This window comes from Taurulus bubalis (genome assembly GCF_910589615.1).
Source record: "Taurulus bubalis genome assembly, chromosome: 6".
Lineage (NCBI taxonomy): Eukaryota > Metazoa > Chordata > Actinopteri > Perciformes > Cottidae > Taurulus > Taurulus bubalis.
In genome coordinates, this window is record NC_136594.1 from 22,290,113 (window position 1) to 22,313,040 (window position 22,928).

Below are 22,928 nucleotides of genomic sequence, written 5' to 3' on the forward strand. Positions count from 1 at the left end.
CTCTTTTCAATCGGTTTATTCAAACAAAAAGGCACTGAGGTTTACCACATTTATTATAAAACACAAACTCGCTTATACAATGAAACGTCATGTATTTACACAGTTACATTTTTATTTGTAATGGCGTCCTCATTGTATATGGATGAGATGAAAGATAATGTGCAAAATGTATCATCAATTTGAATGATTTTTACCCTGCCAGGCTAGCAGAGACACACACTCTCACACACACACACACACACACACACACACACGCGCGCGCGCACACGCACACACACACACGCTCAATAATACATCACATCCAGTTTAAGAGGCGGTTGACCTTTACTGCCTGAGATCATACCCGAGGAGGTGGGGCATCAGATATAAGCTCCTGAGACATTCTTGGGTATGTAGTCTAATAGTTTTGTGGCAAAAACAATATCTTCATCTTTTTCATATTTATGCCGTAGTCATATCACATGCTTTACACACTGTTTCCCCTCAAACAATGTTACAAAACCTGCAGCTTCAGTGCAAAATAGATTCAGTTTCGGAAATGTACGCATCATCACACACACGCGGCAGTGAGTGGATGGAGGTGAGAGGTGATTCTCACACCTCAAGGCCGATATGCGTCTGAGATATTTACCGGCAGGTGCACAGGTTTTGCACTTTGTCTCCAGTCCTGCGCGTCTGGCCAGTAGACAGCGGCCCTGAAGGCCGACATGCTACTTCATGCACATCCGTCTGTCTGATGCTGCTGTTCCGCAGCCTTTCCTGTCACGTACACGGACCATAGTGTGCTTCTTGAAGCGTCATGACATGCTTTTTTTGGAGTGATTCAGCAAATAAGAAGGAAGAACAGTTAACTGTCAGCTGTCGTCGTACCAGTCTTTCATCAATCTGCACGTTTCAGTCGCTGACAGACCGGGCCAGTCCACATTCTTTTGTGTGTACTGTGTGTGTGTGTGTGTGTGTGTGTGTGTGTGTGTGTGTGTGTGTGTGTGTGTGTGTGTGTGTGTGTGTGTGTGTGTGTGAGCAGTAAAATGTAGTGTCTATGAAGTACAGTTACTGTTACCATCAGCCCCTAAAATCGGCCTCAACACGTGGTGACTTTGAGAAAACTAAACTCTGACTGCACAGTTTTTTTAGGTTCTTTTTCACGTGATTCGGGATCCAAATTCGCAATATCTTACTTATTTCCCCCTGCCGGTCTCTCTAGTGTTACAGACAGTATTTTTCTTTGGCAATCCACTCTGCATAGATGTACTGAACACATGAACAGTAGTAGAAACACTGTTAGGAGTTCAACAATAACCCTGCTGTGTGACACAACTCCGTTATTGTCAAAAAAAACATGTCATCTCCAAGAGGTGACACTAGTACTGTATGTGTTGCTTTGATTCATAGTCATGCCGGTCAAACTGATTGGTTCTGTTTCCAGGAGCAGCTCAGAGCCTTCTGTCTGTTCGTGTGTCAGACTGGACTTGCAGCCATTCCCGCAATCAAAGCACAGCGCTGACGGTGCTCATTCTCAAGTTTCTCTGCGGGGCCGCTGCTCCACGTCAGGTGATGATGCCGGAAAATGTGTTGATCGGTAGCGGGAGTCCTCTGTTCATGTATTTGCTCAGGCCGGCGTCTTTGTCCTCTCCCAACTTGAATTTGGACCGAATGGTTTTCTGGACGCTGTATCCGGGATCGAGACACGGGGAGATCTCGATGCTGCAACACAAACAGGTTGAAGATGGAGACATCGTCAGTTTTTTGCACAGAAACTGGGTCCACCGGGGAAAAGGGGTGCAAATCAAGATGTGGAACAAACTAGACCCTTTCATATACGCACATTAGGGTTCCACTTAATAAAGAAGAAGATTTCTCTTTGTCAGCAAAGTCGGCTTTCAATAATATTTTTTGGATGTTTACTCAGTGGTGAAAAAAAGGAAGGCGAGACTCTCTCACCTCTGCACGTTTGTGTAGCTCCTGCGACAATCTCTGTCCAGCGTCACAGTGAAAGGTCGACTCTCCAAAGTGCGAATCTTAATGTTGGAGGCCCGAATCTTTGAGTCCTGAGAATTTCAAAATGAAAAGAGGATGAGAGGACTTATCGTTGAATAGATCGCGTACATTCTATGAGTTGTTTTAACAAACGCCGTCTACGGGAGGCGTAACCACTGGGGGTGTTTGAGCCCGGCATGTAAGACTCACCACAACGCTGCTTTTGTTTTTTGTTGGAGGTTCATTCAGAGTCATGGTCAAACAGTTCAGATCTATGGCAGAGAAAAGAGAGAGCGTAAGAGTAAGACAAAGTCATGGTATATATATATATATTTTAAAGCATACAGTGGGGTCTGAGTAGTGAATGCTGAATGTGTTATATTAATAATAATAATAATAATAATAATAATAATACTGGACCTTCTGCCTCATTGGAGGGAATAGCTGTGATCTGAACACCTGACGTCCTGACCGACATTCCTTTGTCAACGTCTCGGCCACTCAATGTCACCTGGACAGACACACACACACACACACACACACACACACACACACACACGAGTGTCAAGCCTTTTTGCATTCACACAAACAACACGATACACAACGCCATTTTTCGGAGAAATTCATCCAGTAATTGATGAGGCACGTGGCGGTAATGTAATAAGGAAACCAGAAAGAGTGCAGGTCTCCGCCAGGTGAGTCTGCGATGGCCGCTGCTGTGTTGTCACATTTGAATGAACAAAACGCGCGTGGTCTGAAGCCGTCGCTCTGAAATTGTCCTCGACTGCAAGCGTATGAGACGTGTTTTTCACTCGCTCGTTTCTCATTTGAATCCACGCAGATGCCTCTGTGCAGGCGTGCGTCTCAGCTCCACTTCGCGGGTCTATTTTTCCAACACGATGCATATAAACTTGAGGTTGATGCCCAATAAAAAAGGCCCAACATAACTGTGTCTGCGGCGATGCAATCAGCTGTGTGCGTAGTTCAGTTCGCTGGTCGCCAAACTCGCTGTACGAAACAATTAAGCATGAAGCCAGCGTGGGCAAACAGTTTCCCCCAAACACAGACAGTCTACGGTTTCCCCCTCACTGTGCCTCGTAGAGTCGTGGGCGAGGAGTCAGTGTCGGGACAAAACAGGCAATAAAAAGGTTGTTTTGAGAAAGTGTGGGTCACCGCAACCACAACATGTCTTTGGGCATGCAGCCATGACTGGCCTCCCAAAATACAATGCCGTTTGTTGCAGCAGAACGAGAGCTTAGCCGTGGACGGACACAGAGGAGCACACTCACTCGCAAACGTGTGTTTCTCCTGGGGGGGATAATAATAGATTCTTTTCTTCTAAACATACCTTTCTGTAATTCAAGGAGACAACCGCCCCGCACACCTCCCCTGAGCTCTTCTTCTGCTTCTCTGTGTGAGAGACAGGCATGTTGTTAAAGTACAGACAGGCCGGTTTGTACAGAAATCAAAAGACGACATTGGTAAAAAAAAAAATATATATATATGTTCCCGTTCACTCAATTCACCTCTGATTGATGCCGACATCTGTCTGAACTCCGGCAACTCCATTTCCAGATGGGTGAGAAACACGTCTTCTACAGGATCCTTTTTCATGTTGGTGAACGTGATCTAAAAGAGGAAACAAACAACTCTTTGAAGAAAAAGAAAGACATTTGAAAAATGCGAATCGCTACGTGTTAAAACCTTTTGGTGTAAAGCCGTTCAGCTCAAACTGTAATCATACGCTACCTTAACGAAGTAGATGGTGAAGTAGACGGGCTGCTGGCCGGTCCGGACGTAGTAGGAAATGACATCAGGCACAATGGGCTCCTTTGGCTTCCCTGGGTCCATCTGTTGCTAGAGAAGACAAAAGACATGAAGTCAAGACATCAAGTGAACATTGTGAGTCCCCAAAAGGTGAAACAGCAGCGCTGGGTAATTTGCCCGGAGTCCATAAAGTAAGAGAAAGTGATCTTAAGTTCGTCCTTTATGTGTCACGTGACTTCAACCATTCAAAAATGCACAATTTGTTTCCCCAAGTAACTTAAAAACTTCTGAGAAACAGGGGTGGATACAGGATTTCAAGGAACACATTTTGTTGTGATTGGATGAATATTTTTGCTATTGAGGATTAGCTGAGTACATTGCTGTTTTTTTTTATTATTTTATTTGGCCTCCCAAAACGAGGAGAGGAAGCACATTTTCACATCTTACTTTGTGAATTATTGCTATTTATGGAACAGTGGGAAGACTGTTTTAGTTTGGTGAAAGAGAGAAACTTTAATTCAGGAGCTGCAAGGCGGGCAAACGAGTAGAACATGGGAAGGTCAACACTAGAATGAGAATTATTATTCTCATGAAAGAGAAGTCACCCACCACAATCTCTTCATTCTTAAACTAGTCATAGATTATTACATCTACCGCTGTAGCTGTGCTTCCATGAAATCGCCGTAAAAGATGTTACACACTTCCAGTGTTTTCAACGGCTGCCACTTCCTGTTTAACTGAAACATGTACGTCATCCAACAAAATGTGCAAGTATCCAAACTACAGAGAATTCTTCTCTCTCACAAGTCCCTCAAACACAAACAAGGGATGTATCGAACATCAGGCTGCTGGGAACAAGTGTATTTACCATCTTGGCCAGTTTGGGGATCATGCTGCCTAAACTCCTGACGTTAGCGTTGTACCACGGATCCACCATGCTCAAGTAGGATCCAAGAGTGCAGAGATTTTCCTTGGATTGATGGAGGTTTTCCTAGAAAGGAAGGAACAGAAATACAACAACTTAACAGCAGTGAGGGAACACAATGAGCCTGGAGGTTTTCACTCCTTCTGGTTCTTCTTTGTCATCGAGGGTCAATTTTGCATGGGGAAAAAAACCATAATCCTCAAAACAGCTCAAGTCTATTTAAATGGAGGTTCTTGGTGGAGAAAAGACACAAAAGCTAACATTTCTTTTTTTAAGTGATTTCTCAATGACATTAGAACAAATTCAAATCTAAAAATGATCACTAAAACCAGATTGTTAGAAAGAAAAGGGGAGCGATAATTACAAGTCACAATGAATGAGGCAGCAAAGCCGATGTTTATATATCATTATTTTTCTTTTCTTTTCAGAAACAAATTAATTTATCCATCCCATTTTAATTACCCTTGACGTTTGCTTATTGACCCTTATTGATAATATAAATAGACAATAAATAGATAATAAACATTGTAGCTAAATTCAATGTCTTGGAATCTCGTCATCTCATTACTGAGCCTTTTGTCCCGTCACTGTTACTGTGGGATCAGGTATTGTGACGTCAGTGTCTTGTTATCTCTAGACGTGCGCGACTCTCATGCAACAGCAGACCGATGGTGCGTTCACAGGAGGAAGTGGCCTCACCTTGGCAGAGGAGATGGGAGCTGTTGCCTCGCAAACAGGGATGTAGTAAAACTGGAGGTTTACTTTCGTTGTAAGAAAAAGCCTCCGCGCTTCCCTTTTCCTGCAAAGACGAGCAAAGATGTATGAGAAACACCAAATGTGTTGCGTCACTCACAGAGGTTTTGAGTTTCAACGTATGACATTGGCAAGAGAAGAGCATAGCAGCATTTAGCATGAAGAGAATGTAAAGTAGTGATTTATTAGTCCTCCAGTTCCGGTCTCATTGTATTCTGAGTGCTTCAATGACAAATATATATAAAGGGAATAACAGGAATTTAGGATTCCACGTGAACAGGCCACATGTAGCTTCCTATTACTGTGACAAAAATAATTTCCACCATACATTTACAGTAAGGCGTCGTTATTACATACACAGGTGTCCTATCAAAATAAAATATTGTATCTATAATCAACATGTATTTTACCGTAGCAAATATTGTTATTGCACCAAAGAGGGGTATTTTCTTTTAACTGTATTGTTTACAACAGTTTCAAGGAAAATACATTTTCCTCATTATTATGCATGTTGCTCCAAAAATCTCATATCGTAGTCAGATGATAAGTACCGATAATATACGGGGACGAATAGTGGAAACCAAATTTTTTGTTTCGGCAACCAAAAGCTGAAAACTCGTCAGCCTTGCAATCGCTTTCTGAAAGTTAATCTTGAGAACTGCTCACGAGGAAATAAACATCATAAATGATAACCTGCAGATCTCAGTTGCCAGAAAATGATACAAAACAACTACAGTGCAGTGTCATAGAGTTAAATCAAACTAAAAGACGTATATGAGCTCAGTCAGACACACACACCCCTCACCTGAAGAAGAAGTAGGCCTTGGCCAGGCGACCCAGCACCCTGTCGTCTCCCATGACGACTATCCTGGCAGTAAAGGGTCTCTGCTGCTTGGGGAAGGGGTTCTGCAGAGTCGACCCTCGTCTTCCTCTTCCTCTTCCTCCTCCTCCTCCTTCTCCTCCTCCTCCTCCTCCTCCCCCTCCGCCGAGGCTGGCGTGTTCCTCCAGGGTGTCCTGCATCAGCACCATGCTGTCCTTCACCGACGGTTTCATCTTGATGGCCCTGCGCCGGGACAGCCTGCTGGACTCCTGCTCGCTGGGGAGACGGAGAAGGTCATTGCTGCTGTAGTGAAAGACCTAATCGTTTCAAAATGACCTAAAATACACACAACTTAATGTAAACTAAGCGGTACTTGATTTACCTTTTGCACTGTTCCCATGATGCATTAATGCCGGCATAGTCCAGAGAGGACGACAGGGAGGGATCGGCGCCGGGGGGCAGGTCTCTCTCGATGCCGCTGTCGTTGGACATGACGGAGTAGCGAGTCATGTCGGACGACGTCACGTCGCCGGGCGACTCGCCCAAGTCCACGTCCTCCTGGCTGAGGGAGAAATGCTCCGACCCGGAGCTGGATCGAAACCACCTGGCCAGCACTCGCCCTGGGGAAAAACATCAGCACCCGTCAGTGGCGCGTAATTCAGACAAACCACAGCAAAGAATTTGTATCAGCTGTGTGTGTGTGTGTGTGTGTGTTAGTTCAGCTGTCATACAAGCACATGCCCCGCTTCACATGCAGACTGAGGGCCCTTCATAAACAGACGTAGACTTGACTTTTCTGTGGAAGCATTTTGTTCTGGAGCTGCAGGGTACGCACATGGCTGCTCTCCCTCTGGGAAACAACTACAACTACCATCTGATCATTCTATTCACAAAGTGTGCCCACATTTGGACAGCATCTGCCTTGTGATCCCTCAGAATTTAATGCTTCATAAATTGCACTCTGTACATAGGCGATAACCACTGTCCTGTATTTACAGGAAACAGTGAGCGATGACATCATAATCTTAAAGTAAACGTGCACACTCAGTTTCACAGAGTCAATGATTTAATTCAAATCAGTTCGGATTTAATCAGTTTGATACATTTAGCGAGTCCAGCTCTGATAAACCCTTGTGCAGGATTTTTTTTAAGATGGTGGGCCTCCTCTCAGTCAAGACTTGATGTTCGTACTTTTAAACTGCCTCATACTTACACTTAACTAGTCATTTGTGACATATTTCAGAATGACTTTCAAAAGCTCTGTGATCATCTCGTGATGCTGCTGTTGGTGAACACACTTTCATTATAAAAGGGGTTTCTACCTGTCTGATTTCCCATTTATGTCTGGTTCCCTTTATTGAGGACATAATTCCAGTTTCAGCCTAATTCGGTTGAGCCGACTGGTAGTAAAAACTTCCTCAAGCCCACCCACAGGTTCCAGTTCCACTCACAGATATCCAGATCCTCCGTCCACATGTGGAAGCTCATCTCTGGGTTCGGAAGAGGGGAGTCGCACAGTCGTCCACTGGACAATGGCTCTGCAACACACACACACACACACACACACACACACACACACACACACACACACACATGAATGAAGGAAGAGCGATAGGAAGAGACCAAAACTGTCACAATGACACTCAAAACAAAAACACCTCCCCGACCCCCATAACGTCCTGTCTGTGAGCACTGCTGTCCATCCCTCCACCTCCCAGCCGGGGAGAGGAGGGAGCAGGTTCATCGGATGGGTCGCTGACATGATACGAGTGGATGTCACGGAAATAGATATCCGGAATATTAAAAATAAAACACAGAGGACCGACTCGACTGATTCGGCCGTGGAGGAAGCCGCTAAATAGAGAGGCACAGTCACATGTTTGAACTCAGGGACAGCCGGTCACAGAAAACATGTCTCACATCTCTCAATATAAGAGATCTCATTGGAATCGGGAGGGCAGCAGAAAGATACTTAATGGTCCTAAAGAGCAACTTGTGGTTGTGAGAATTATGGCTAAATATGCTGTTATTCAGTGAAATGGTGACGTGGCGTGTGCAGGGCTCCTGTGCCAGGAGTCAGCCATGTAGAGGTAATTCCCTCTTTGACACGTTTCACTCTTTGAAAACAACTACCATTCTTTACAACCTTCTTAATTTTTGTGATCTGTGACTTGCGGCGCTCGCATGGCTATGGAAGCCCATTCCCGCCAGTAAAAGAAAAAAATGATGAGATAAGAAATCTAAATTATGAGATAGAAAGTCAAAATATATATATTTTTTCATATATTTTTTCTTTTATTGGTGGAAATGGGTTTCCATACTAATCCCCTTCGTGAAGATTCTTTTTTTTTTTTCAGACTGCAAACCAAGAAAACCCTGAATGCCCAAAGACGATAGGACATGTGCAATACAAGCACAGGTCAGATGTATCATCCCTTTACAACTGAAGTGGATGTCATGTAATGCAAACAAATAGAAACATATCTCAAAATAAAAGCAAATAATGCCGATGGTTTTGTATGGTATTTGAGTATCTTTTTTTATCAGTTAAGTTGCTAGAACGTCATCCAACGCGGTCACATCCTCGTCTCTTGCTGCTTCCATTTTGACGCTGGTTCTTGTGGCTTTTCTTCCTTCATTGGACGCTCGGCTCCACCAATAAGTTGCGGTACGCCTCGGACAGAGAAGCTCTGTGTGTGCCGCCTCGAGGAGCTCCTACCTGAGTCTGCGTCCGTGACGATCTTGCTGTACAGCCGCTGCAGACGGCTCCTCAGCGCTCCACCCTCCCCTCTGCCGCCCTCCTCCGCGCTCTGCTCCAGAGCCGCCAACACTTCCTGAAAGTGCGACTCGACATCTTGACCCATGTCCTGTCGCGGAAAACACACAAAACACATGCGCGGGTGAACTCACGTGCACACAGGAAGACAAACACACACAAACACACACCAATACACAGAGAGAGTCTGTATTAATAGCAAAGAGGTGAGGGGTCAGTAGCGCGCTTGTTTGTGTGCGTTTCTGCCCTCGTGTGCGTCCTGCCGAGGTGTTACTTTAGGATCGGTGCCAGGACACACTTCCACCAACAGACCTTCATTCAGGATGTTTTACACAACACGTACATATGAGGAAGGGACTATTTTAAATCCAGGAGGGGGAAAAAAACTGAAAAAGTTCCTGCCATCACCAAAAATGTAGCCCGACTGCATTCTGCTGACGCTACTCTGAACTTGAGTCACTCTGGAAGGAACTTGATGTCGCTCAAAATGTACAGAAGTGACAGCAAAGGGTCATTCAGTCCCTCCTGAACGGCAATCATCAGCAGCAGATGTAATTTTGCATTCACATGGGGAAAAAAGATGTGCTAAAAATAAAACGAGATGTTGTGAAATAAACTAGACAACCAATCACAATCGTTCACAGAGTGGAGATCAACCGGAGACTAAAGAGAAGAGTAGCAGCATGTCAGGCATAACATGACTTTCTTACTGTAGAGCTGCATTGTTATTAAGGCTGACCCGAGGGGCTTAGACTGTTTTTTTAAAAGTCTGAGGTCTTTTCCTCGTCTCATTAGACAATTAACAATATGAGTAAATATTGTTTTCGAGGTTGAGGAAAGCTTGTATATCTGTTTCTCTTACTGTAGGTTCTCTCCCCCTCTCTCTCTCTTTTCCTCTGTGTGAGCGAGCATATGTGTGAAATATTTGTGAAAGCTATTGATACGGTTCGCCAATGTTACACACTGAAGCCTCAAGGCCCCAGAAACGGTACGTGGGACAACCCTGACCGGTATACAGACTAGAGGTTTCAGGAAACTCAGTTTCCAGCCATATTTCAACACCCATAACAATCGGTGAACCGATTGAGGCTCGTTGCTTGCATGGTCGACTTCCTCAGATGTATTCAGAAAGGGATTTCCGTTTATAATGTTGGATGTAAGGATGTAATTACATTTCCTAGAGAGGGCCTGCCATGTCAGAAGACTTAGTGTTTATGTGAAGAAGAGCACCAGTCAGTCAAGTCCAGGTTACTTGCATCTTTTGCAACAATTACAAAAGTATAGAGTCTGATTTTGAGTCAACAGTCAAGTCACACTGGAAGAGGAAGATGAAAATAATAAGTAAGCAATTAAACACGGAAGAATTCTGAGAGAAAAGAGAAAGCATGCGGAAAGCGTTCACATTTACTCTGCACGCCAAGTATCGGTACGAGGTAATTAGAGAGTCAAACTCAACAAAAAAAATAGACATAATAAAATAAAATCTAAAGAAATATGTCAGCGACACCCTGAGCTGAAAGGAGAAGGCGGTGACTGCACCCTGGTGCGGTTTCCACTGACCTTCAGCGCTCGAGCCAGTCTGGGCCCGCGGCACCGCTCCGCTCCTAAAGACGCCTGAATGGAGTGTTGGACCACACGGCACATGTGATCGAGGGGACTCGGAGAGCCGTCTGCAGCTGAAGCGGACGTCTCAATGTCGCCCGACAGGACTCGTCCCAAAGACCCAGAGAAGACTTCTGGGTCGGCCAGGACGAAGACCCTGCAGAGATTTACACAACGGGAGTCTGACTGCATGCGGCGGTACGAGGAAATAGAACAAGCCTGGGCAAATCTCCAATTCCCCAAAGGCTTCTTCTGATGCATTTTTGTCTTTATTCATGACTCACCTCTCCTGAAAGGGATAGTGCTCGTTTTTTAGTCTCTGCTCGCCTGTGACCATCCTCTGGTACATCAGACCTGTGGATCAAAACGGCAGTTTAACGGCAGTGTGTGGTTGCAAATCCTCCCGTGGATAAACTGACGTGTGCTTGATGAATGAACAGTTCATTAAACATCACAGTGCAGTAAGATCTGGAGTTTATTTATCTTGTGTCAAGGCTGCTAAAGTCTGCTTGTGTCAGTCATTCCAGTCTTTATTAAAAAAGCATGTGTCAACAGTATGAGTAATAGATAATTCATGTTTTGATTGACCCGCCTTTGTTTGAAGTGACAGCGTGCAATCATGGTAAAAGGCGTCATCTTTGATCTATAATACGATATCTTTTGTTCATAACATATCCAGCATAGCAATGAATGCAGATTTAATAGAGCAGCATATAAACGTGTCAAAATAAATACAGGTCGACTGTGGTTGATGACAAGTTGAGCTCCTCGAGCAGGAAGTTCTGAATAAATAAATAATGAAGCAATCGCCTCCCGTTTCAAAATGGGGCCGAAACGTCGAGCTTTGCGTTGGCTAATACCTGGAACGGAGCGCTCCGTTTTGATCTGCCTCGTGTAGCTGAGGCCCACGGTGCAGTAGGGATGAGGGTAGATCAGGAGTCGCTTACAGAAGTCGTAAACCCGCTTGTACAGCTCATCTGGAATGTAGGCTGTCTGGAATATCAACACACAAACAAACAAAAACACACACACACACACACACGTTACAACTAATACCAGAAATGAATACACCTTTTGGATTTTTACGGTAAGCGGATAATACATTGATGTTATTCAAGTCGGAGGAAACACTGTGTCCCCTTTCTCTTTGGCATTTTGTTCCAGAAATAAAAACAAAACATTCCTCCTCCTCCTGTGAAGTACTCTTTGGAGTACCAGTGCTGAAACTACTTTTATAATGTACCTGAATGATGGCATACATCAGTGTGTGGAGCAGAGGGATGATGCATTTGCGAGAGTCCCATCGCTCAGCCTGCAGAGGAAACACACACTCAGTCAGTCAGCCGATCAGCCACGTTAAAGATGTGTTGTTTCCGTTTGTTCCAATTTCATGGATGAAACGATTAGTTGATGGACTCAAATTATTATTAGCGAATAATTAATAGGGTTCATGGTCAATCAATCCGATTACAAATCGGTAAATATTAAAACAACCAGATAAAGCGAGCCAGCCACAGATTGTGTTGTCTGGTAGCAAAAATAACTTTTTTTGTTTTTTGTTGAAAGATTGATAACAGAGCCGCTGCTGACGTCTCATACCTTTTCCAGCTCTTTTATCAGCACCCACACCAGAGATAAGCCATTCGCAGGATTGTTTTGAACCTTCTTATGAAGCGTCCACCTCAGCATACCTACACACACACACACACACACACACACACACACACACACACACACACACACACACACACACACACACACACACAGAGATAAACACAGAAGCCATTAACAGATGCAACATTTCCACAGGGCTATCACAGACTCGCACCCTCTAGCTCTCCATGACAGCTCTACTCTGAAATATAGTCTGATGACTGAACTGCTGACACGGCTAAATGTTGCACAGTGGGATTAACTCTAGCAGGCTGGCTCCGGGAAATATCTGTTGGTTTACTGCTTTGGATACAGAAACAAAAACACACAGAAAGTCGTCAGCAGAGAATCCAGTCAGCGTTGTGACGTCTACACACACACCACATTATTTAAATGATGAGGTCATTCAAAAGTGTTGAACTCTGTACCAAAAAGGACAAGTTAAGACCCTGTGACATGCTCAGATGATGTTGTTTGTGAGATCTCATATATTACATGTGAGCAGAGCCAACGGCAAAAAAATACATAAATCTTGACATGGTGATACTTTTACATTGTTTCAGAGTGGTGCAGTAGATCTACTGTACCTTTGTGGAGACAGTCTTGGGGCTGCTGGTTGTCCGCCTCCCTGGGCAGCACAGCCATGACGCTGCGGTAGAGCTCTGGCTCTGGAACGATGGGCGAGCAGCCGGCTGACAAAGAAGATGAGCAGCGGTTGAGTGTTTAAGTCTGCAAATGCACCGATGTATGTGTGCAGGAGGGAGATTCATATTGTGTGTGTGTGTGTGTGTGTGTGTGTGCTGTGCGTACCTGTAGGCTCCATGCTGCGCATACTGCTTGCGTTATCCCAGGGGGTCTTGTTGGTCATGTCTCACGTGCATTGTGGGTCTATCATCTGTCAGCAGAGAGAAGAAGACACAGACACAACGTTGTCGGCTGTTTACTGGCAAGTCCGAGGTTCAGACGCTCGGTGGTCGGAGAGCCGGCCTCCCGTGTGGTGGCTGACCGTAGATGTGTGTCGGGGTGGATGACTGTTTCTCTTACATTGAACGAAGCTATTTAAAACTCTCTCGTTCACAGGCAGGGGGACGATAATATCATCGCCATAGGTTTCTCTTTTTGAATTTGCGTGTGAGAACTACAACATTCATACTGCTGAAGGGTTGCACCCAAAGTTCGTGGTTTTCAACGGTGCTCGATACGCAAGTCGGAGCATATCGGTTGATTCCACGCGTCTCTCAACGCGGCGGCGGCTAACGGTGCAAACAGTTGTTGCCTTCGTGACCACCCTGTCCTTCATCAGCTCCAACTGAGCGCGCACACACACAAACACACACACTTTTTTATAGATAGTTTTTATTACTATTTTACTGTTTACTTATATTTATTACATGTTTTTTTATTTTTTTTTTATTTTACTATGGTCTCTTGCTGCTGTAATCCTGCAATTTCCCCAGTGTGGGACTAATAAAGGATTATTTTATCCACACACACACACACACACACACACACACACGGTGCAGTTGTCCCACGCTAGCCCTCCCCACCACTGTAAGAAAGTGTTCCTATAAATAACTTCAACCTACTTCAAAGCTCAAGCCACTTTCTTTATCTCGGGTCCCACACAGGTTAGTGAGTCACCTCTCAAACCTCCGCAACACTAAATTCACAATGAAATCTGCATTTATCTGAACAAAACAAAACATTAAAATCACACTAATGACTCGTTTCCCATCCTTCATGATGAAAACAACACAAATAAATCCCCCCAACCACAACAAACGCTCAGCGCTGGTTGCCACAGTGACTGACTTTCCTGCAGCGTATGAATGCAGAGTGCATGTGGATGATCACGTTCATGCTTTAGGGCAAATACAAATAAATAAACTCTTCTGCTCTGCTCTCAACATACCGAGTGTAAATCATCTTGATACGAGAGCTCATGGCGCTGATCATTATCTTTGTGTTAAATAAACACCAGAAGTGTATCATAAGAAGCTTCAGTCACAGAAACTAAACATCAGAAACCAAATGCTCTCGCTCTCTCGCTCTTTCGCTCTCAATGGAACTTATTAGTTTGTCAGCCCCCAAACAGATTGAATCAAAATGTCATCAACGTGCATCCGGAACGTCACACGAGGCAGCGAAACTTCTCCCATTATTAACATTTAGCGGTTAAATCACAACAGGTGTAGATGAGAGATAATAATAATAATAATAATATCATGGAGACTTACTCGGTCCTGCAGAGCGTTTCCATCCACACGAACGCTCTCTGTACTGAAACTAACAAATGTGACACATACACCACACAGCGAGAGAGAGACAGAGAGAGAGTCACAGGCAAGTGAGAAGAAAGGGGTGGGGTGTTTGTGCAGGTGTCATAGAGTCAGAACCTGTTTGAGTGCTGTTTTGTTGGCTGAATGCATTTGGATTTGAACTTCGTGACTCACAACATTTTGCTCTCTTTCATGTCGGCGCACACACACACACACACACACACACAGCGCAGGGGGTCAAAACTTCCACAGGCTGCATGTGTACAATGAAAGGATTTTGTGCGATGGATTAACCTCCATCCAACCCCCGAACAAGAAGCTGTGCTTTCAGAAGTCGAGCAGCTAACAGCAGCGCTGCCTGTTTGACCACAAGTTTCCGGTTGCCTCTGATGTAATCTCTCTCTCTCTTGTCTCTCTCCGTCTTTCACCCCCATACCTCTGTTTACGCCGTCTGACCTCTATTTGGAGTCTGCGTCTCAAAAGATCTTTTCTGCGTCTTCTTCGTGAATGGCTGCAGACACAACAGGCATACCGCACTGCGTCGCTCTAACGTGCACGCGGAAAGCATCCTCGTGCATCCACATACACACATGCGTGCAAAGGCCATCCAAGGGCACGCTTTGTGAACTTTGGTGCAAACTCACATTCTGTTTCTGCTTTTCTGACGGGAACTATTAATGCAGCGTAGGAGCTGACACACACACATACACACACACACACACACACACACACACACACACACACACACACACACAGCATTTCCTCTCTGTCAGAATGAGTGGGCAGACAGCGCTCTATATTTAGACGGCCCGAAAGAGAGAGAGACAGAGAGACGGAGAGAGAGAGAGAGAGAGAGAGAGAGAGAGAGAGAGAGAGAGAGAGAGAGAGAGTGAGCCGGAGTGACCGGGGGAGGCAGAGTTTAGAACAGTTAAAAATAGATGCACCACATCATTCACAAACCTTTACAAATAACTGGCTTGGAAAACCCACAGTCTGCAGAACGAGTTCTGAAGGAAAGCAAGCCTCTAAAAACACAAAATAACCACCATAGCTGCATGATGGTGTGGCATTGTTGTCTAACATTAAGTCCACTGGCTATTTCTGTGCTTCTCCACAAAGAATGTTCTAAAACACGCAATTGCTCCAACAAGCATCACCAGGGAGTCGAGAGGGTATTTGAGTTTGAACAAACGAACACTGAGGTGAGAGCATTGCGATTCACAAAGCACGGATAATATACATAAAATGATTATACGATTAAATTACATGGGAACGCCGCTCCAGACGTCTCCAATCAGCAGCAACACATCGTCTTCCATCATTTGAGCAAACCACGAGTGATCAGGTACGGACTGCAACATCCATGACTTGAATAGCACACATTGTTTCTGTGGCCACTAAATCCTGTCAAATGGCCAGGAAAAGTGCTCATGAATCAACCTTGAGCTGAAAACACTTACAGATGCCAAGGCCGCATGCCAGTGAAGCAAACTTCCCCTACGACTGTTGACTGTTTGCAGTTGATGTGAATTGGTTCCTGATCAGAGTTCCGCTTTGATACATATCTGTCTGGGCGGGTGGTGGGTGTTCAGCTGTGCATCTCGGTGTTCAACCGGGGTCTCTCAAACAATGCGGCCCCCGAAAAACAGAAAACAGGAGCGCTCGTTTCCGTTCAGGCGCGCTGCAGAAATCTCAGAGAAAAAAATGATAATAAAACAGGAAGGACCTGACGGCGTGTGGAAGTGCGTTTGTACGTAGATCAAGAGAGAAGTGGTGCTGCAGTGGGGGTGTGTGTGTGTGTGTGTGTGTGTGTGTGTGTGTGTGTGTGTGTGTGTGCTTGATTGGAAATCCCCAACATACGATAGCATGGTGTGTCTAATCCTCTATTACATATCGACCTGGAAATAGTGGAAGACCAAGGATAGCACCTGCAGAGTTTCTTCCCTATATAGCGCGCAGGAAATAGCTGAAACAAATAAAAAAGTACAGAGTGTTAGCACTTGAAGTTTCTCACAAGGAAATGCATGTTGCAAACTATGTGTGCCAACAAAAAAATCCTCTTCTTTTCTTTTTTTCTTCTCAAGGAGATAGAACAAATATGATGCTGTGCAAATGTGGCATTAAAAAAAGATGTCTGATTGAGCAAAGAAACCTCAGTTGACTGAGACCAAAAGGGGACACAAACACACACACACACACACACACACACACACACACACACACACACACACAAGTTGCAAGTGTACGCCTGAAACGTTTAATTCAGTGTGAGCATCGGGGGGGATATCAATCAAAGTGATTTCCTGCATCAACATGCTGGACAATATGAGGAAGTCCTCTTCGACCGGTGAATGTGTGTGTGCGCGTGCCTGTGCATGTGTGTGTGTGTGTGTGTGTGTTTCTGTTGTCCTGGCTGGCCTGACTGACCAGAGATTATTTTTTCTTCAGGGTCTGCATACAGTGTATGCAATAATGCTGCAAAACCTGCCACAAACAGATGAATATGCTATTTAAAAAAATGAACTAAAGGAAATGTGGTGATTGGAGGAGTTGGTGTAAATATGACTTCCAGCAATCAGAGCTGTGGGTGGACAAGGTGACGCTGTATGCTGCTGGGCGGAGTGTGCTAAATCCATCAGGCAAGAGGAAGATGTGGAGATACAAAGGGGTTTCCCGAGAAGTGTGCGTCTGTGTGTGTGTGTGTGTGTGTGTGTGTGTGTGTGTGTGTGTGTGTGTGTGTGTGTGTGTGTGTGTGTGTGTTCTCTTCTGTGGGGTCTGTGATGGCGATAACTGGGTTTATTGGTCCATTAGGGGTGTCAGGGGTCAGAGGATGTGGCATTTAGGCAACATGTGTCAGTTAAGGAGTTTTTAACAACACAAATGCACTGTGCAGACAGAGCAGGCCGGTCTGCTCCGGCATGTAACCCGCTGTTCGTTCAGTAACAACGCAGTTCCAAACTAATCTTTACCCAAACGACAATCTTTTCCTAAACCTAACTAGTTGTGTTGCCTCAACGTTACTAAGAATGTCACCATCTTTTCCGAAGTGATGGTGACATTCCTAAGTGCTTTTGCTACTTAACTCTAACTACATGCGTGTGGTCCTGTTATTCAAAAGACCATACGCATGTAACTAATGACACGTGTTGCTGGCTTTGGCAGGGACACTTTGCATAAGACATCATACGAGCTGAAGTGAGGATGCGTTGCAGTGAAACAGACACACTGTGTGGTCACACATGAGCACGTACACACAATATGCATGTGGATTCAGTGCACTTGCAACTCCCACTGACAAGATACCGGCGCTTCTTCTAGTGCAGCCGTTAAAAAAGACGTTTGAAGTCAATTCAAAAGACGCATGACCCCTTATTTACGTGCATGGTCATCAGTGTTTTTGGAATCGTGAATAGATTCATTCTTCATGCATGAAATACTTCTAAATCCGTTCTTATCGCGGATCAAATCAGCTCCGAACAAAGACAGCATTGTTCCCCGAGAGGCAGCGGCGGCTTCGGACACAAGGCCTGCGGAAAACCAGAGAGCTGTGGGGAACGCGGAGCGTGAATGATTCATGTTTTCGATCAATCCTCTGACTGAGTAAGAAAAGACAGTTCTGTTATCCAGAAGCATGCTCTCCACTCATCAGTTGGGACTTTGGCTTACAGCTCCTGGACAGTTTGGGAAGAAAACTTAAAAACTTGAAAAAAAAAGACAAAAAAGCTGCGAATGTCTGTTTGTTTCAAGTATTTTAGTTTGCTTTTCTTCATGTTAAATCTACAGGTTCTCAGTTATGCTTATACATAAATTGCCAAAGTCCAGTTGCCAAGTGGTTTGCAAGACTGACACGGGTTTGAGTCTCTTCTTTCGAAGCATCCACGCTGTTTGCCCGCATCTCAGATTTTCCTGATATTGAAGCAACCTGCAGAAGGGCGCAGTCCGTCTGCAACATTTCACACGTTCTCAGACCAAATATTCGGGGTATTCTGCAACTGACGCGAGTGGAAAAGTAAACATTGTTTCCAGACATGGAAAGGCATTGGACAAATGTGAGGATTCCTGTGGATCGCCAGTCTCACCAGGCGGCGGACCGTATTCAGCCGCAGTGGCACAGAGAGGCAACGCAGTAACAGTAATAAGCGCTAAACGTTCACTGGAGGTCACTGGGTGGAAAGTGATACAACTGCTACAAGCACAGGATGCTCCAAGTGCGTCACATAGGCATGATCAGCAGCAGAAATAGATCTGCATGCACACACACACACACACACACACACACACACACACACTTGGCATGAAGTCACGATGGGAGACTGCTTTCCAAGGAGCCCGCCGGTACACGACTGCCAAGAAGTGTTTGACGTTTGTTTTTCCTACTCCTCCACACCACAAGCGCGAGGGTGGCGTCCCAATGTTGAGGAGTCTTCGTCTGTCTGCATTTTCGGAGCTGCAGTGTGTGGAGTTTAGGGTGTTTTGTCATGACTTTGTCACGTAAAGTGTGTCAGGTTTCCTGGAAAATACCGCAACCGGTAGGCCGGGTTGGGCCCAGCACTCCAGCACAGACTCGGCCTAAAGTAGCAAATGCAGCCGAGAGGTTACAAAATTTCTGACGATCGATTCATTGAGACACAACAAGTTCCTTAACAACACGTACTGTAAAATGCAAAATGCTGTAAAGAGTGGTTTGTGCATGATTGTTAACTCTGATAAAAACACTGATGATTGGAGCTGGATTGCATCATCTGCCTCAGCATTGTGTCCCCAGTGTACAGACATGGTGGAGTCCATTTGATCTATCTTCCTTCCAACTACGTCTCTCTGAAACCACAAAGGGGAGAAAAAGGGACCACAGCGGGGTTTTTTGAGCTGCCTGCCGCAGGAGGAACTCCTCTACCTTCTTTGTGTCTGCAGCACAATCACCGGCCTGTTACAGATCAGCTCAGTAATAATTGATTGCAAAGTCTTAGGTGCATGTGTGGCACGGTGTGTAAGGGAAAAAAAGAAGCTTGCACCTGCTCATTTTTTTTTTTACCAAGCTGCTTCTCCGTGCGAAGACTCCCTTGTGATGCGCTGTGTGTCGGATCCACCGCTGGCCTCACGTGGGCTGACTGAGTCATCCCTGTTTGATCTACTGATAGCAGTGTCTCTCATTTGCACGCCTCAATTTTTTAATGAGATCATTATTTATTTTTATAAATCAAACTATTACTTTATTGTTAACAACAGATTTGAATTTCTAATTAATTCGAGCCAACTGCACGCGTCTTGCCACATGTGAGATTAGCTGTAGACAAACACAGAGGTGCACACTCACTCAGTCACGTCCGCACACAGTCACACACACACTATCTGATCTATCTATAAGTTATGATGTGTGTATCACACAACAATCTTTGGCACGATTATTGTGAATTCTCAATGTGTGGATGTACAATTTGTTGTGTTCTACTGAATTACTACTTTATTGTTATTTTATGACTTCACGTGAAATATCAAAAGGTGGCTCACTCGATGACAAAACTACTTTTCACTTTGGTGCTATTAGCATATTAATTGCCACAATAACTAGGTTTTGAAGCTTGAATTAAATGTTTTCTCAGGGTTGGTACATTTTGCAAACAAGAAATAGAGTTGTGTTCAAACAATTCTGAAAAGTGGGCTTTCAGTTGAGAATGTTAAGACTGTTTCAAAAAAAGCAATAGAAATGAGTCAAAGCAATTTAGATAAAAAACACTGTGACCACAAAACAAAGTGTTTTTGGTGTTACGGCGGCTTTGGAATACCCCTCCAAACTTTTGTCCAAAAATGTTATTTAAGATGGTGATATCATTGAAGAGGACTGAGTGTTCTTCGTATGGTCACATGGTGATGTTAACCCTCATTGGGTGCAGGGGCACTAAGTCCCATGTATCATCCATCTAATTTTAACAAAACATGAAGGAGACAAAGGACTCTGTTACAGATAAAGTTCAAAGGTGACCTAGATAGTAAAAAAATAATAATAAAAAGACAACTTAGGGTGAGACTTAACGTTGGTTCATGTTGGACAAACGTTGGAAGGGCGATACATTTTGTTAAGGGCTCATATTCCATTTCTGCTATAAGAGGCACCCTGTTTGCTGCACACTGTGCCTTCAAAACACATTACACTGACTTTCCAATTAATCAAGATGAAATGAAAAATGCCTTTTTAACCCTTTTTGATCAAACCCCCGGTCACATCTAACAATATATGAAACAAAAAATGCAAAAAAACTTTTTTTTTGTATTTTTGTATCAAAATCCAATCGTCTTTTCTCCCTGTAAAACGAAATATGAAGTGCGCTCACATAAGCTAGTCCCAACCAGTTTCCTCCAATAACATCATGACGTCTGTCCACCCAGCTACACCTTTAGAGACAAAGGAGGTGTGTATGCAGTCAACAGTCCTCTGGAGCTCCGTATCGTGCGATACCTTCCAAGCCCGCACACTTTTAAGCGGTCCAGTCAAACGCCACGGATTTGATTTAAATTCCTCTTGTAACTGTACAGCGCTCAAATGTGCCGATTCCCTTAGGAACACGTCACAGTACAGAAACTAAAGATGCTCTTACGCCCGCTTTACTGGAACTATTAAAACGGGTAGGTCTTGAATCTTGCACCATAATTCTGTCATGATACCGTCTACACCTGACAACCATAATGGCAGTGTTGCTGAAGTGCCTTAAGAAACATAATGGCTACTAGATGCCAATTACACAAAACTAATGTTACTGAGGAAACCCCAACTGTACTGTAGCTATTAGCTACAGTACATACTGTAGAGTAGCTAATGGGTTCGTTGACACAACAATGTCCCCTGTTTCATGTCTCAATAAAAAGACACACATTTTGAAAATGATTGTTCTATTAACACAACTTGTTTTGGGGGGAGTTTCCTTAATTGGCAGTAGCCTCATCCTGATAAAGAGACAACTGAAGAGACGGCAGTGATGGGTACATCAGTGGCGTTTCTTTACCGTCCTTGCATGGTGACAACTTTCTACATTGAACTTAAGCAGTTACAGTAAAAAAAAAAAAAATTCAACTGGTTAAATGATGTTCCCTGGTCTCATTTACTCCAAGAGGATAACCTAAGCTTAGCTTTGTGTTGTTTGAAGCTTAATATATTTAATGTGCTCATTATTATTATTAGCCTATTACCAAGGGTGTTGGGTTAAGCCTCTGACTAATGACAGCCAATGAGTTAGTGGTAATCTGTTTTTGCGTTGATGTTTAAATTGCTATCCTGGTTCTCCTGATCTAGTCATCGCCTCGCCTGAACAACTATTCACATGCTGCTTTCGGCTGCATTATGTCACTGTAGTTTGTGGTCGTGACATATTCTGGCACGGTGATCGCACTAATGAAAAGCTTACCATCGGATCTAACATCATGTGGACTGTAACCTTCTATTTTTGCCTCATCACGTGTGGTATAATTGGGATAACTGTTTGTTACTTATAGTTTTACAGTGATATTTGATATTTGAGTAAAATGAGTAAATGAGTACATTTTGAGTACATTTGATATTTACAGTGATATTTGATATTTGCCCCATCATGTTTGAAGTTATTTCCTCTATAGCAGTTCAAGACTGGCTCTCCAGCATTCAGCTGAGAGTCGACATATTTCAAACCACTGTGTCACTGTTTTCACATGTCTTACTGGAACGCCTCACCCAATCAGTGACATCACCAGTCTGATCTGTTTGGGGAGATCATTTTTAACTGGGCGTAGTGTGGCGGTGAATGGCTGAATAACAATTTGCACTCAAGATTGAATACATGCCTTATTGTTAAGGATAGCAATGCCCTTATACTATTAGTTAAATTAAACAATTACTGGCTCGTTTTTAGGGATAAACAAAAAAAAGCACTTGCAAAGTCAATGAAATGGACACACACACACACACACAAACACCCCCACTGCAGCACCACTTCTCTCTTGATCTCTTGATTTTTTTTCCTATTCACACATGAATAGAAACACACACACACGCACACGCACACGCACACACACACACACACACACACACACACACACACACACACACACACACACACACACACACACACGAGCCCCCCTGCGTCCCCTTCACCCACAAAGTGGTACCAGGAAGCTCGCACCTACAACAAGGAAGCTTGAAGAAACACAAGCGTGCTGTTCGAGTCCCAGCAGACACAACAGAGAGCCGGGGCTTCAATCAGACCCGTTATTATTATTATATATATTATATTATTATATATATATATTATTACCCGTGTTATTGACTCAGGAGGTGGACGAGATAAACAGAAGTCGGATCTCAGTGCATAAACCATGACGCGTGGACGTGTTTTTCTTTTTAAATAGCAT

General features: G+C 44.1%; 1 protein-coding gene across 1 annotated transcript; it reads right to left on the bottom strand.

Annotated features, from left to right (window-relative positions):
* Nucleotides 1-35: 35 nt before the first annotated feature.
* pik3r6 (phosphoinositide-3-kinase regulatory subunit 6) lies at nt 36-13,141 on the bottom strand (the record flags this gene model as incomplete). Its single annotated transcript, XM_079220194.1, has 20 exons — nt 36-1,704; nt 1,942-2,048; nt 2,188-2,249; nt 2,398-2,488; nt 3,326-3,387; nt 3,504-3,606; nt 3,727-3,834; nt 4,613-4,735; nt 5,369-5,468; nt 6,228-6,518; nt 6,625-6,862; nt 7,694-7,780; nt 8,962-9,109; nt 10,579-10,777; nt 10,905-10,974; nt 11,481-11,613; nt 11,864-11,932; nt 12,220-12,311; nt 12,861-12,965; nt 13,084-13,141. 20 exons carry the CDS (start codon nt 13,139-13,141, stop codon nt 1,548-1,550), a joined length of 2,403 nt encoding a protein of 800 aa, XP_079076320.1. The 3' UTR covers nt 36-1,547.
* Between the last annotated feature and the right edge of the window lie 9,787 nt (nt 13,142-22,928).